Source organism: Chrysochloris asiatica, unplaced genomic scaffold (genome assembly GCF_000296735.1).
Source record: "Chrysochloris asiatica unplaced genomic scaffold, ChrAsi1.0 scaffold00205, whole genome shotgun sequence".
Taxonomy (NCBI): domain Eukaryota; kingdom Metazoa; phylum Chordata; class Mammalia; order Afrosoricida; family Chrysochloridae; genus Chrysochloris; species Chrysochloris asiatica.
The window spans coordinates 3,857,878-3,872,947 of NW_006408723.1; the positions used below are offsets into that span (position 1 = coordinate 3,857,878).

Genomic DNA, 15,070 nt, shown 5'->3' on the forward strand with positions numbered 1-15,070 from the left:
GCAATCCCTCTACTCGGTTTTTACCCACAAGAAAAACGAGCCACAACACGAGAAGATATACGCACACCAATGTTTATAGCAGCAGAAGATATATGCACACCAATGTTTATAGCAGCACTATTTACAATAGCAAAAAGATGGAGACAGCCAAAGTGCCCATCAGCTGAAGAATTGATAAACAAATTGTGGTACGTACACACAATGGAATATTATGCTACATTTAACAAGGAAGTGGTAAGCCACCACATAACGTGGATGAACCTTAAGGACATTATGCTGAGTAAAATTAGTCAGTCACAAAAAGACAAATACTGCATAGGACCACTACTGTAAAAGACTAAGAAAAAATTTATACTAAAAGGGGGTAGGGGGAAGTCTTTGTTGGTTGTTGGGAATTTGGTGATGGGTGGGGGGAAGGGGGAAGGGCGGAGCGCAGGGTGGTGATTGGACATATTAGAGCTTGGGTGCTAGGGTGGGGGGCAATATACAGGGAGGGAGAGGGAAATGGAGAAACGGGGCAGATGGGAGAACAGTTGGGCATGTTCGAAAGTGTTAAATGGGACAGAGATAAAGGACAATATATGCACAGCCTTGGAACGGCAGAGCTCTGAGATCCAGGCATCGAGTCATAGTTGGAATGGAGGGCGATCATGTTAAGATGCTTGACTGTTTTGTTTGTTTGTTTGTTTGTTTTAATCTTGGTTTTCCTTGCATTATAATATAGAATAGACACTAGAGAGGGAGAGAAATGAATAGTCAGAAATACCACACTAGAAGGCTTGTAAGTCCATCTTCTGCTTATGACTGATTGGAATACCTAAAATGGGGATATAGCGTACACAGTGAATGAGGCTTCTTGCGGAACCTTGGCAATACATAAAACTATAGGTAGAAACTGGAACCACATCCAAATCTCCAGAGATGAGAAATCTCCACTTGAAAGGATGAGCAGACCAGCCTGGAGCGCCTAGAAGAATAAAAGATACCTCTTGAAAGAAAGACCTGCAGGAAAAATGGAGGCAGATGGACTGTTACTACAAGAACAAATAAATCGCTTCCCTAGAAAACATCAAGGCAAGTGGCCAGGTCCTCTCAACGCAAACCCCCTTCCAAGACTAAGACTCAACAGAAATGTACACTTTGCTTGGTGACCATACACATCACCGATGGGGGGAAGTGGGGTAAAAGCAGCAATGAAGCGGCAAGCTAAGCCCTACAGTGTTCAGTGGACTTCTGTAGACCCAGTTGGGGACCTGGTTGGCAAGCAGTGTGAAGAGGCCTGGGGACTCTTGGGCCCAGAGTCAGTGGCATGGCCATGGAGACCCGAGAGGAGAGTGGAGCTACCAGCTTACAGGAAGAGAAGACATATGCACAGGAGCGCCCACACTTGCAGATGATACCCACGTGACTTGGACCAGATGACTAGATGATCGGAGCTCAACCAGGAGAGGAAAGAAGAGGGGGAAAAAAAAAAAGAGTGAGCTGATATGGTCTCATGAACTTGACCTATACCTATGGAGCAGCAACTCAAAGAGGGAACAAATCCTCACAGCAAGAAACATTCACACACACACCCACACACAGAGTGGATGGAGAAGGGCAGCTTGGACATTGGATACTCAAATGGGGAGGGGGGGACTACAAAGGCAAGAAGTGACTGGCTTACAAGCTTTCAAGAGGGAACCTGGTGCTAGGAAGCATGGCGGAAGGAAGAATCTCCAGTAGTTACTAATCAATCTGTCTGGGCAGAGCTGATGAAAGGAGATACAGATGGGTAACTCGTGATACTGTAGTGAATAATGCTTATCATGCCGTATTATGAGGGTTGGAAATGCAAAGGTGGAAGTTTTGTAACAAGGAAGGGAGTGATGAATACTCCAGGATAGGAGCGGAGGCCTCTGGGACCATCAACGGAGAAGAGCCGAGAGTGGGACCCTACCCAGAGAAACAGAGATGCCTGAGATAGAGACAGAGATGATGACGTGGAGTGATGAAGTGACTGGGGACCTTGGACCCAAAGAGGGAACGGGACTGTGGGCCGAAAACTGGGGGGAGGAGGGGGAAGTATAGGGGGCAGGTTTCTGTGATACCCTTTGGGTGCATGGAGGGGTTTGGAACCATGGCAGTGAGATGATATAAGATGGAATGAATGTAAAACTAAAGTTCTCCCATGTAAACTATCATATAATTCATAATAAAACATTACAAAAAAAACTTCCACCTGTTTGGTCCTCTGAAAGCAGTCCTTTGAGGAAGAAGATTCTCCTCTGATGAAGAAGTGAAGACAGCTGTGCATTCGTGGTTCACCACTCAGCCTGAAACACTTTTAAATAAGGGAATATGAAAGCTTGTTGACAGATGAACAAAATGTATTGAAAAGCAAGGAGATTATGTTGAAAACTGATATGTCTTTTCTAAAACGATTAAAATAAATTCTATAGCCAGAATGCGGATAAATTTTGACTCTTCTATATAAACTTTTTATTATGAATTGTCTGACGGTATCTAGAGCAGATCATTAGTTTTATATATTCATCAAATCATGTACTTCATATAATGCCAATGATTGCAATCCCCTCCATATAACAGTAATTATCCTACTTCCTCCCTGTGATTCTTATTTCCAGTCTCTTTTCCTTCCTTTCCCTTCAGAACTTTGTCCATAGACAAATATTGTCCTTTTGATCTTGAATGATTGACCATTCCATGCTGAGCATCTTATTAGTGTTGTGTTCTCCCTATTTGCCTATCTACCTCTTGGCTTAACATTGAGACACTAAGGTGAGTCTAGTTCCAGACCCAAAAGGTCGCCGAGGGCCAGTCTCAGGTTTCTCCAGTCTTTTTTTTTTTTTTTTTTAATTTTGGGTTTTGTTCCACATTTTCTCTTACTCTATCCAGTGACTTCTAATGTGATCACTTTCGGAGCAGTTAGTACTGGTAGCCTGGCACCATCTAGTTCTTCTGCTCTTAGAGTTGTGAAGACTGATGTTCACATGTTCCATTTAGCCCATTGGACTAATTGATTTCATGTGTTTTCAATTTTTATTACTCTACTTCGCACATGGAAAGACCAGTATGGTTGTATCTTAGTTGCTTCTTTATGAGCTTTTAAGATCTCAGTTGCTGCTTCACCAAAGTAGAATGTAGAACATTATATCAGTTTACCATGGTGTCCCCTGAGACTATGATCCTGAACTCCTAGGCTCAGCTACTCCTTGTCTCATGGTGTTGGTAATGTCTAAGAAATTTTCATCATTTTGTCCCCTGTATGCTCTGGTAGCGTAGTGGTTACGAATCGGGCTGCGAACCTTAAGATCAGTGGTTCGAAACTACCAGCCGCTCCGCGGGAGAAAGATGAAGCTTTCTACTCCCGTAAAGATTTACACCCTTGGAAACCCTGTACAGGGTCGCTATGGGTCGGACCCGACTCGATGGTACTTAACAACAACAACAACAACAATGCTTTACCACATTAGTAGATGTGTTTGCAACAAAGGTAAATACCCATGCACAAATATCCTCTATGAAACCTTTATATATTTGTTGGTATACTCCCACTCTCCCTTCCTTACCTGTTAATCCTGTGTATCTATCCTTGTATCTGCTTGTAGACCATTGTTGTTTTAGGTTTGTGTATTTAGAAGTGTGTTTACCTCTATTCCCTTTGGCCCTTGCATTCCTCCCTGTGTCTTCTCCTGTGTACTACATTCCTGTTGTATATTGCCTTCCCTGTTACCCAAATTAACACCTGTCTTCTTTCTCTCCATTGAATTTACTCTCCCGTCCCTTCCATCCCTAGTAACTTATGTTATGTTTACTCATGAATGTTTCTTTGAGGATGAAAATGTTTTCTTGAGTTTTTACATTAGTGATCTCATGCAATATTTGTCCTTTTGTGATAGACTAATTTTACTCAGCATAATTTCTTCCAGGTTCATCAATGTTATGAGGTATTTCACTGCTTCTTCATTATTGCATCATATTTCATTGTGTGTATGTAACAAAGTTTCTTTATCCATTCTTCTATTGATAGGTATTTAGGCTGTCTCCATCTTTTTGCTGATATGAATAGTGCTGTAATGAACATACATATATTTGTGTAATGGCTTTTATTTTTAGAGGATATATACCATGTAGTAGAAGTATTATTACTGAGCCATGTGTTATTGCTATTTCCAATTATTTTTGAGGAATGGCCACAGTGGTTGTACCATATTATAGTACCAGTCTCTCATCTGTAACAGCATTTGTTGTTGCTATTGTAAGTGGTGGTATTTTCTTGGTTTCCTTTTCAGAACTTTGCTATTAATGTTGAGGTGAGATGATAATCTCATTGTTTTGATTTGCATCTCTTTAATATAGCGTATTTGAGAGTAAGCATTTCGTATGTTTGCTGACTGCCGGATTGTCTTCTTTGGTCAAGTTTCTTTTTATATCTTCTGATCATTTTTAAATTGAATTATTTGTCTTTTTCTTGTAGAGGTGTTGAAGTTATCTATTAATTTTAGAGAGTAATCCCTTTTTTGCTATGTCATTGCAAAAAATGTTTTCCCAGTCTGTGTGTTTGCTTTTCACTCTGCTGCACATTGTTATTTTAAAGTGCCGTTGAGTTGGTTCCAACTTATAGTGATCCTGTATAAGGTTTCCAAGGCTGTAAACCTTTGCAGGAGCAGAAAGCCACCGCTTTTCCTACAGAGTGGCTGGTGGCTTGAACTACAGACATTGTGGCTCACAGCTCCGTGCTTATCCTAGAGAGCCACCACATTCCCTTGCTGCTCATAAGTATCTAATTTTCAGAAGGTCCCAGTCATCTGTTTTGTCTTCTGCTGTTTCTGTATTTTCTGTTATGTTTGCCTGTGTTTTTTTTATATGGTGTGAGATATGGGTGTTGGTTCATTTTTGTACAAATGAACTTTCAGTTTTGACAGCATAGGTTGCTGAAAAGACTCTCATCCCAATTTAAAGTGTTTTGGCCCTTTGTTAATGATCAACTGACTGTATGTGGAAGGATTTACTTCTGGGTTTTCAATTCTGTCCCATTTTGTGTGTCTTTTGTTATACCAGTACCAGGCTGTTTTGACCTCTGTGGCTGTATAGTCGGTTTTGAAGTCAGGCAATCGGAAGTCTTCAACTTGGTTTTTCATTTAAAATAATGCTCTGTTTATCTGAAGTCTCATTCCTTTTACCATATAAAGTTAGTGATCAGTTTTTTTGACCTCTTTAATGAATGGTGTTGGAATCTGGATGGCGATTGAATTATATTTATAGATGACATGTGCACAGTATTCTTCAGCATAATATGGTGGTGTGCTATGGGGTCACTTCCAACTCATAGTGACCCTGTATAGGGTTTGAGGCTGTAAATCTGTATGGGAGCAGAAAGCCTCATCTTTCTCCCACAGAACAGCTGGTAGTTTCGAACTGCTGACCTTGGGGTTAACAGCCCAATTCATCACCACTATGCTGCCAGAATATATTCTTCCTTTTTTTTTTTTTGTCTCTTTTGGTTTCTTATAATATTTTGTAGTTTTCTTAGTATAGGTCTTTTGTTGCTCTGTTTAGGGTTTTTTTTTTTTACTGTTTTATTGTGAATTATATGACAGTTTACATGGGAGAACATTAGCTTTACATTTATCCTATCATATATCATTTCATTGCCATGATTACAACCCCCTCCATGCATCATTAAACAACCAAAGGGTATACCTTGCAAGCCTTCCCCTCGGTCATCAGCACACAGCTCCCCTCCCTCTCTGGGTCTAGAGTCCCCAGCCGCTCCATCTCTGGCGTCACTGTTTCTCTGGGTAGGGTCCCACACTCTGCTCTTCTCCCTGGATGGTCCCAGGGACCTCCACTCCTGGACTGCAAAGTCAGCCACTCCCCTCCTTTTGCTACAAAACATCTACCTTTACATTTCTAACACTCACATCAGTCTGGATAGTAATTATTCACTATTGTACCACAAGAGGCCTATGTCCATTTCCTTTCATCAGCTCCGCCCAGACAGATTGGATACTATGCAGTGGAGATTCTACCTTCCTCTGCGCCATCTGGATCTAAGCTCCCTCTTGAAAGCTTGTAAGCCAGTTAGTTACTTCTTGCCTTTGTAGCCTCCCCATTTTGGGTAGTCAGTGTCCAAGTTGCCCATCCCTGTCACTCTGTGTATGGAGGGGGTGGGAATGACCCTCGCTGGAAAGATTTGTTGCCTTCTCTGGTTAGATTTTTTTCTTAAGTATTTCTTCTTTTGGGTGGCTATTTAAGTACTGTTTTCTTGATTTCCTTTTCAGAACTCTCTATTGGTTGGTTGGTTATGTGCCATGGAGTCGGGTCCAACTCTTAGCAACCCTGTATAGTGCTTTTGAGGCTGTAAATCTTTATGGGAGCAGAAAGCCTCGTCTTTCTCCTACGGAACAGCTGGTGGTTTCTAACTCCTAACTGTGATGCTAGTAGCCCAAATCATAACCACTAACTACACTTAGTGTAAATAAATCCGACTACTTTTTTTTTGTTTTAGTTAGTATATTTGAAAAATGTATATATATGTTCCTTCAGTGGACTCTCTTCAGAGATAATTTTTGTTTTTGTTTTCATGAAGCACCTAGAGAGGTTAGCAGTGTGGAGTCACTTTCCAAATTCAAGGTTTTAAGTTTCTGTATTACTTAGGTGGGAACACTGTGGTTTCAGATGATAAGCACTGGACTGCAAACCACATGGTTTGTGGTTCTATCCTGCTAGCTGCTCCATGGGAAAAAGAGGAGACTTTCTGTTCCAGTAAAGATTTAAAGTCCTGGAAACCCTATATAGGGTTGCTATAAGTCAGAACCGACTCAACAGCACTTAACAAAAAACAACTACTTAAGTAGTACATGAGTCCTGGTGTGGTGCTGTGGGCTAATGGGTCAGACTGCAAAGTCATTTAAACTGCAAGGTCGGTGGTTCAAGCTCACCAGCTGCCCTTTGGAAATCCTATACAGGGTTGCTATGGATCGACGGCACTTAACAACAACAACAAAGTAGTACATGGAGTCCTGGTGTGGCGCTATGGGCTAATATGTCTGACTGTAGAGTTGTTTGAACTGCAAGGTCAGTGGTTCAAGCTCACCAACTGTTCTTTGGAAACCCTATACAGGGTTGCTATGGATCAGAACTGACTCGATGACACTTCACAACATCAAATAGTACATGTATGAGGTGATAGGAAGCTAGTCTGCAGGTATATACTTGAAATTGTGTAGCTCTTTTGGTTCCAGGTTAGAGTTGTGGTTGTAGTGGGTAAACAATCAGTAAGTTGTTTTGGTTGCACATGTTTTTATGGCAAAAACAACTTTGAATGTTTAACCTAGCTTTGAGTTCTTGACTTACCGTAGGTTTTTGTCGGATGAGTTTTTCATGCTTTTAACATTCTTTGTTTAGTTCATTCTTTTTATTTTTTCTTCCATTACAGAGTGATCTTATTTACCTATCATTTATAGAGACATGAAATCTTGTTCTTTAGTTTGCATTTTTCTTAATGTTTGTTTGCTTTTTATAGGTTGTACATGAAACATTTCCTGAACACACATTCCTCATGAATGGTCTCATTCAAGGTGTAAAGGTAAGAACAATTGTTGTGTGGTTCAGAACGAACCAAAGCTAAGGATTGGTTTGTAGTTTAATTAGAAAGTTTAAGCAGAACTTAGAAACTTTTACTATTTGTTCTAGAGACCTAAGTCTACATTCTTAATTGTGTTATCAAAACCAAAACAATACGACACATTAGCAGGAGTTTACTGCTAACAGCAGTTTGGATACTCTATAGGACATATTTCACTTTAATTAACAGGTACATAGTAGTTATTATGTGGATTTTTAACTGCTCTGCCTATCAACTGAGCAAGGTAGGCAAATTCTACTGATTGTTTTTAGATAGCTCCTTTCTTACAACTTGTTGAGTTTTCAACCACTTGACTTTTATTGAGTCTAAATTCATTATTTAAGTTTTAATGTGATACTTATCAGAAAAGCTTATAAGTAAGTAATTAAAAATATAATGATATATTCCTGTCCCACTTTAGTGTCTAATTTTCCAGTTTATATAATGCCAATCTGTGCATAATTTTACTTTGTGCTGAATAAATACACTTACCTGGATGTTTGGGTTGTTTCTACATGTTAGGTATTATGGATTATGTTCCTGTGACTTTCTTTATAGGTACTTGTTTTCCTTTAGTAAATTTGCTGTGTCATATGGTAACTGTTCGGGAGCAACAATAGTAATAACAGTTTGATGGTTGAATATTCTATTGTCCCTTATTTACTTTGTTTTTTCCTAAAACATTTATTCGTGACCATACTTGTGTAGTGTATACATGTGTAGTGTGGCCCTTTGGGGTAAAGCAGCGGACCTCAAAGCTGGTGGTTCAAACTCACCAGCTGCTCCATGGAAACTCTATACTGGATCACTATGAGCTGGCACTGACTTGACAGCACTTAAAAACAACAACATACATGTGTCCTGGTGTAGCACTGTAGGATAAACACTGGACTGCTAACTACAAGGTTGGCGGTTCAAACTCTCCAGCCATTCATTGGAAACCCTATACAGAGTTGCGATTAGTTGGGACCAGCTTGACAGCACTTAACAATAACAGTGCCATACACGTGGACCTCGCCAGATGGAGTACACAGGAATTAAATTGACCATATCTATACTAAAGGAGCTCTGGTAGCGTAGTGGTTACGAATTGGGCTGTGAACCACAAGGTCAACAGTTCGAAACTACCAGCTGCTCCACGGGAGAAAGAGGAGGCTTTCTGCTCCTGTAAAGATTTACAGCCTCGGAAACCCTGTTCAGGGTCGCTATGGGTCGGAGCCGACTTGACGGCACTTAACAACAACAACAACATCTGTATTAAGGCATGGTGGAGGAGTTCGGTATCACCAACCAAAATAAGGCCAGGGTCAGACTGTGGAACATACAATCAAGTACTCATATGCAAATTCAGGTTGGGGCTGAATAAAATTAAAACATGTTCAGAAGATCTAAAATACAACTTTCACCATATCCCACTTGGATTTAGAGACCATTTCAAGAATAGGTTTAATGCATTGACTGAAGACTAGACGAGTTGTATGATGGCATCAAGAACATAATACATGAAGAAAGCAAATAATCCTTATAAAGACAGGAAAGACTGAAAAGGCAAAATTGGATGTCATAAGTCACTCTGAAACTTGCTTTTGAACACCACGTTGCTGAAGTGAATAGAAGAAATGAAATAAAAGAGCTTAACAGAAAATTTCAAGGAGACTTTAAAACGTAAAGTATTGTAATGAAATGTGCAGTGATCTGGAGTTAGAAAGCCGATAGGACAGAACATGATGGACATTTCTTAAGATTAAAGAGCTGAAGCAAAAATTCAAAGGTATGTATGGCCAGTGAGCACAGTGGTTCCATAGGATAAGTAAGCACCAGGTTGTGAACCACAGGTCGACAGTTCAAGCCCACCAGCCACAACACAGTAGAAGGATGAGGCTTTGTAGCCACAAAAGATTTAAAACCTTGGAAACACCATACAGTGTTGCTATGAGTCAAAACTGCCTTCATGGCCTTTAACAACAACAATGGACAGGAAACATCAAAAGAAGATGGAAGGAGTACACATAGAAGCATTGTACTAAAATAAATTGGTCGACATTCAATCATTTCAATTGGTAGCATATTATCAAGAACTGCTGGTATTGAAGGAAGACATCCACGATACACTGAAGGCATTAGTAAAAAATGGGGTTGCAGTAATTGCCAGAATTCAAATTGAAATGTTTGAGCAAATTGATTCAACACTGGAAGCACTCACTAGTCTTTGTTAAGATTTCTGGAAGATAGCTATCTGGCCAGTTTTATACTCGTTCCAAAGAAAGATGGCACAATAGAGTTAGACACAAGTAAAATTTTGCTAAAGATAATTTTTAAATGGTTGCATCAGTACATAGGGAGCTTTAAGTAATTTAAGCCGGATTTAGAAGAGGATATGGAATGAGGAATACCATTGCTGGCATCTGATGGAACTTGGTGGAATGTTTAAACAGAGCAAGGGGATACTGCATGTCTTAAAGGTATGCACCTGCCATACTAATTCATTCTGTATTCTGGACATATAATCTGGGAAGCTGAACTTTTTGAAGAAGAACAGAAAGAGCTAGAAAAGATCTCACCATCGTGGTCCAGTTTTCAGCAAACTAGTTAAAACAAGTTTATAGGGAGGCATAACAACACTAGTAAGGTGTGCTCACCATTCAGTGGTCAAGCATTCAAAATCCAAAGGGCAACATTTTACCAAAGACAAAGTTGTGAAGGGGTGGGAAGGTGGGTGGAATGTAAATAGAAACCACTGTTTGGGGAAGCGGGATAAACTTTTGCTGCAATCACTTAGATGAAACAAACTGTATAATTAGTTAAAATGTAAAGCTGATGATCTTGTATTTCAACCTTCACTCAGTTCACAGTAAATAAATAAATACAAACATATCTACACACACACGAAAAAAGAAAGAGAAAATATTTTTTTTTGTTTTTAACAAGAGTTAAGGGAAATAGAGGTAAGTACGGTTAACGATGCCTCAGAAACTCTGCAGGGTTGCTATGAGTAGGAAACAACTCCACAGCACACAGCCACCACCATCACCACTGTTACTGATGGTACATTGAGGTATTTGCAATCATTGTAATGAAGCAAAGTATGTGATTGGATGACTGTAAAACCTTCACTTAATTCATAATTAAAAAAAATTTTTAAACCAAAATATGACAACATTGATATTGATGAGGATATGTGGAGACTGGAACCCTTATCCACTGCTGTGGGCACTGTAAAATGGTGCAACCATATGGCACTTCCTCAAAACATCAGAAATAAAACTGCTTTATGATCCATTAATTCTACTTTTAATACAAGTAACAAGAATAGACATATACACTTCTGTGTTCATTGTAGCATTATTTATAATGGTAGAAAATACATACAGCCTTGTCAGGTGCCGTCGAGTCAGTACCAACTCATAGCAACCCTGTTTAGGGTTTCTGTGGAGCACCTGGTGAGGTTGAACTGCCAACCTTGCGATTCAGAGCTACCTTGCAGTCCAGCACATTAACCCACAGTGCCCCACCAGGACCCCGTAAACAGCCTAAGTGCCCTTGAACAAAGAAATGGATAAATAAAATGAATATACATACAGCAGAATACTGTGCAGCCATAAAAAACAATAATCAGTCTCTAAAACTTGATGTATCTGGAGATCATAATGATAGAGAAACCTAGTCAAACACATAAGGACAAATATTATATAATTCCACCTTTTTATATATTCTTGTCTTCACAGAAGTCATTGTTCATTGTGCTTACCAGTGGGTCAGAAGTACCTCTTGGCTAGATCAGATACTTGTTAATTTTTGGTGATGAGAAAGTAGCACTAAATGACCAAATAAACAATTATACTAGAAATTGTTGTCTTGGTGTCATACTGCAGGATAATGCACTGAACCGCAAGGTCAGTTTGAACCTCAAGGTCGGCAGTTGAAACCCACAAATTGCTCCTTGGAAACCCTACACAGGGTTGCTATGAGTAGGAGTCCACTTGATGACATTTAAACATGTATAGTTTGGCAACAACAACCACCACCATAGTGACTATATGGTTGCATATCAACTTGGTGGGTATTGGGTTTTGTGTTTGTTTTTTGTTTTTGTTCCTTTCCTGTTTTGTTTTGGAGTAGACATGTGTATAAGTATAGGTGTGTGTGTATGTGTGTGTGTGCCTACAGTTAGTTATGTGAACACACATAGTTTTACAGAGGATACCATTACAGATAGCTTCAGAATTACTTTGTGAATTGGTTTTATAGATTTGTTTCTGGTTTTCTGAATTTGAAGGTTTAGGACTTTAGTCTCATGGGACAACTGTCAGTTGAAGTATACAGTTCACAAAGTTCATACTCTGCATCTTATTGAGGTGAGTAATATCTGGAGTCGTAAAAGCTTGCAAGCCATTAAGATACAATTAATGATCTGTACTTGCCAAAGAAGAACCTTGCCTACAGGGCTAATATCTTACACTAGCCACAACCTCGTGTATTCTGAGATTAGAAGAAGAAGAACTAAATGGTGTCTGGCTACCACTGCCTGCTGTTATGATCAGGGCAACAATAGATGGGCCCTAATAGAATATGGGATAAAATCACAGAACTCAAATTCACCAGCGATCCAGACATACTTGACCAGGCTTTTGCCTTGAGATACTCTTTAAAGCTTGAACCAAAATTATCATAAGGTCATGTCTTAGTGAATTGTTAAATTGCCACACAAAATAAAGGATCGTACCCATGAGAATGGTGCTCCATTAAAAAATATATATACAAGGTCAAAAGATGCACAGTTTCTCTAAAGCAAAAAAGAGATGACAAGGGGGCAGGAAAACTACAGCACCAGAAAGAGGACAACCAGAGCGTAGACTAAACAGAATGTTGACACACTGTGGAAAATGTAACTAATGTAGCTGAACGTTTCTGGCAGAAATTGTAAAAAGGAAACCAAATTTGCTGTGTAAATTTTGACTTAAAATGCAAATTTCAAAACAATGTATGTATGAATATAGAATAACTCTTAATTTCTTAACTTGAAGAACTGAAATAAAGACTATAATTATATCTGTTTCACAGGTAGAATTTATGTGAAATGTATAGAATAATGTATACTATAGATGAATGCTAGCTTTTGTTATTTTTAAATAAATCTTAGGAGTACTTGTGATCAGAATTTGAAGCAATGGCTATATACTTGCATACTTATTTATTAAAATCTACATATTATATTTTAAAAATAAATTTGATTTTTTACTTCCATTCTGGTTTTTTTTTGTTCTTGTGGCTGCTTTCCTTGTACCATCTTTCTCCCTGCTCCTAAGCATCCCAACCCTCTGCCCATAATGCTTTCTTCCCAGCAGTCTCTGGCACATAGACTTATTCTTTTCTGACCCTTCCCCTCCTTACAAATCTCCTTGAATTTAATTTGAATTTATGTGACTGGCTTCTTTTTCGCCATCCTGATTAATTTTTGTGCACTCTGAGAATGTACATTCTGTACATTCTTAAGTACACCCTTAGTAGGTCCTAGGTCAGAATGCTGACTCTTGTTTTATGTGTTTAATGTGAACAAGACTCATATTTATCAGATATGCACATAAGAACCAACCGCAGTTTGACTGATGTGAGCTTATTCTCTTTGATCTAATTATAAATAATAAAGGTCATTAGTATTCTATAAAAAATATTTTTTTTTTAAAAAGGAATGAATCGAATTTTGAGGTAGTATTCATCTACATGTTGCAAGTTCCTCTTGACTTATAAAGGGAGCCTGAATATTTTTGTAAAATGTGAAATTTTTTTTATGGAAAATATTCCAGAACTGTTTAAATGACTTAGTGCTTTATTCATTGTCCATTGCTCACTCAAATTCAGCTGTAATGCTAATAATAATATTTGAAGATAAACAAATGCTCTTTTTAGCCTTAAGACATATTAACGATCTTAACACAAGTTGTTTTAGCCAAATATTTTGCCAACTACATATGTTAAGAAAATGCATATTAAAGCCATTAAGAGTATATGATAACTATGTCTGTCAGTTTGTGATACCGTGGTGGCTTGTGAGTTGTTGTGATTCTGAAAGCAATGTCTCCAGTATTTTAAATACCAGCAGGGTCACCAATGGTGGACAGGTTTCAGATTAGCTTCCAGACGAAGACAGACTAGGAAGAAGGAGTGACAAACTACTTCCGAATATTTAGTCACTGAAAACCTTACGAATAGCAGAGAAAGACTGTCAGATATAGTGCCAGAAAATGAGCCCCTCAGGTTAGAAGGCATTCAAAATGCAACTGGAAAAGAGCTGCTTCATCAAAGTAGAGTTGACCGTGATGACGTGAATGAAGTAAATCCTGTGGCAGAAAAGCCCACGGGACCTTCATTTGCTGATGGGGCACAACTCAAAATTAAGAGAAACAGCTGTAAACATCCATTGAATATCGCAACATGGAATGTACGAAGTATGAATCTGGGAAAATTGTAAGTTGTCAAAAATAAAATGGAACGCACAAACATCAATATCTTAGGCATTAGTGAGCTGAAATGGACTGTACTGGCCATTTTGAATCTGACAGCCACATGGTTTATTATGCTGGGAATGACAAATTGAAGAGGAACGGTGTTGCGTTCATTGTAAAAAAGAACATGTCCAGATCAGTCATGAAGTTCAATGCTGTCTGTGATAGGATAATACCCATGTACCTATAGGAGAAGCCCAGTTAATACCACTATTATTCAAATTTACGAACCAACCACTAAAGTCAGTGAGGATGAAATAGAAGAATTCTACCAACTTGTTCAATCTGAAATTGATGAAACATGCAATCAAGATGTATTGGTTATTACTGGTGATTGGAATGCAAAGGTTGGGTGCAAAGAGGAAGGATCCATAGTTGGAAAATAAGGCCTTGGTGATAGAAATGATGCTGGAGAACGCATGATAGAATTCTGCAAAACCAGTGATTTGTTCATTTCAAATACCTTCTTTAAACAGCATAAGAGATGACTATACATATGGACCTCACCTGATGGAATACAGAGAAATCAAATTGACTACATCTGTGGAAAGAGAAGATGGAAAAGCTGCATATCATCAGTGAAAACAAGGCCAGGGGCAGACTGTGGAACAGACCATCTGTTGCTCATATGCAAATTCAAACTGAAGCTGAAAAAAATGAGAGCCAAAATATGACCTTGAATATGTTGTTGTTATTAAGTCTCATGGAGTCAGTTCCGACTCATAGTGACCCTGCACACGGTTTCCGAGGCTGTAAATCTTTACAGGAGCCTTATCTTTCTTCCGCGGAACCGCTGGTAGTTTCGAACTGCTGACCCTGAGGTTGGCAGCCCAACTTGTAACCAGTGTGCTACCAGAGCTCCTTGAATATATCCCAACTGAATTAGAGATCATATGAAGAACAGATTTGATACATTAAACACTAAAGACCGAAG

At 39.0% G+C, this 15,070-nt stretch overlaps 1 protein-coding gene across 1 annotated transcript in view; it reads left to right on the top strand.

Annotated features, from left to right (window-relative positions):
- HIATL1 (hippocampus abundant transcript-like 1) overlaps positions 1–15,070 on the top strand; it is a 74,702-nt gene that overhangs the window by 14,976 nt on the left and 44,656 nt on the right. Inside the window, exon 3 of the mRNA XM_006872591.1 lies at positions 7,532–7,594. Within this exon, the coding sequence (XP_006872653.1) occupies positions 7,532–7,594 (63 nt within the window). The remainder of the gene's footprint in view (positions 1–7,531; positions 7,595–15,070) is intronic.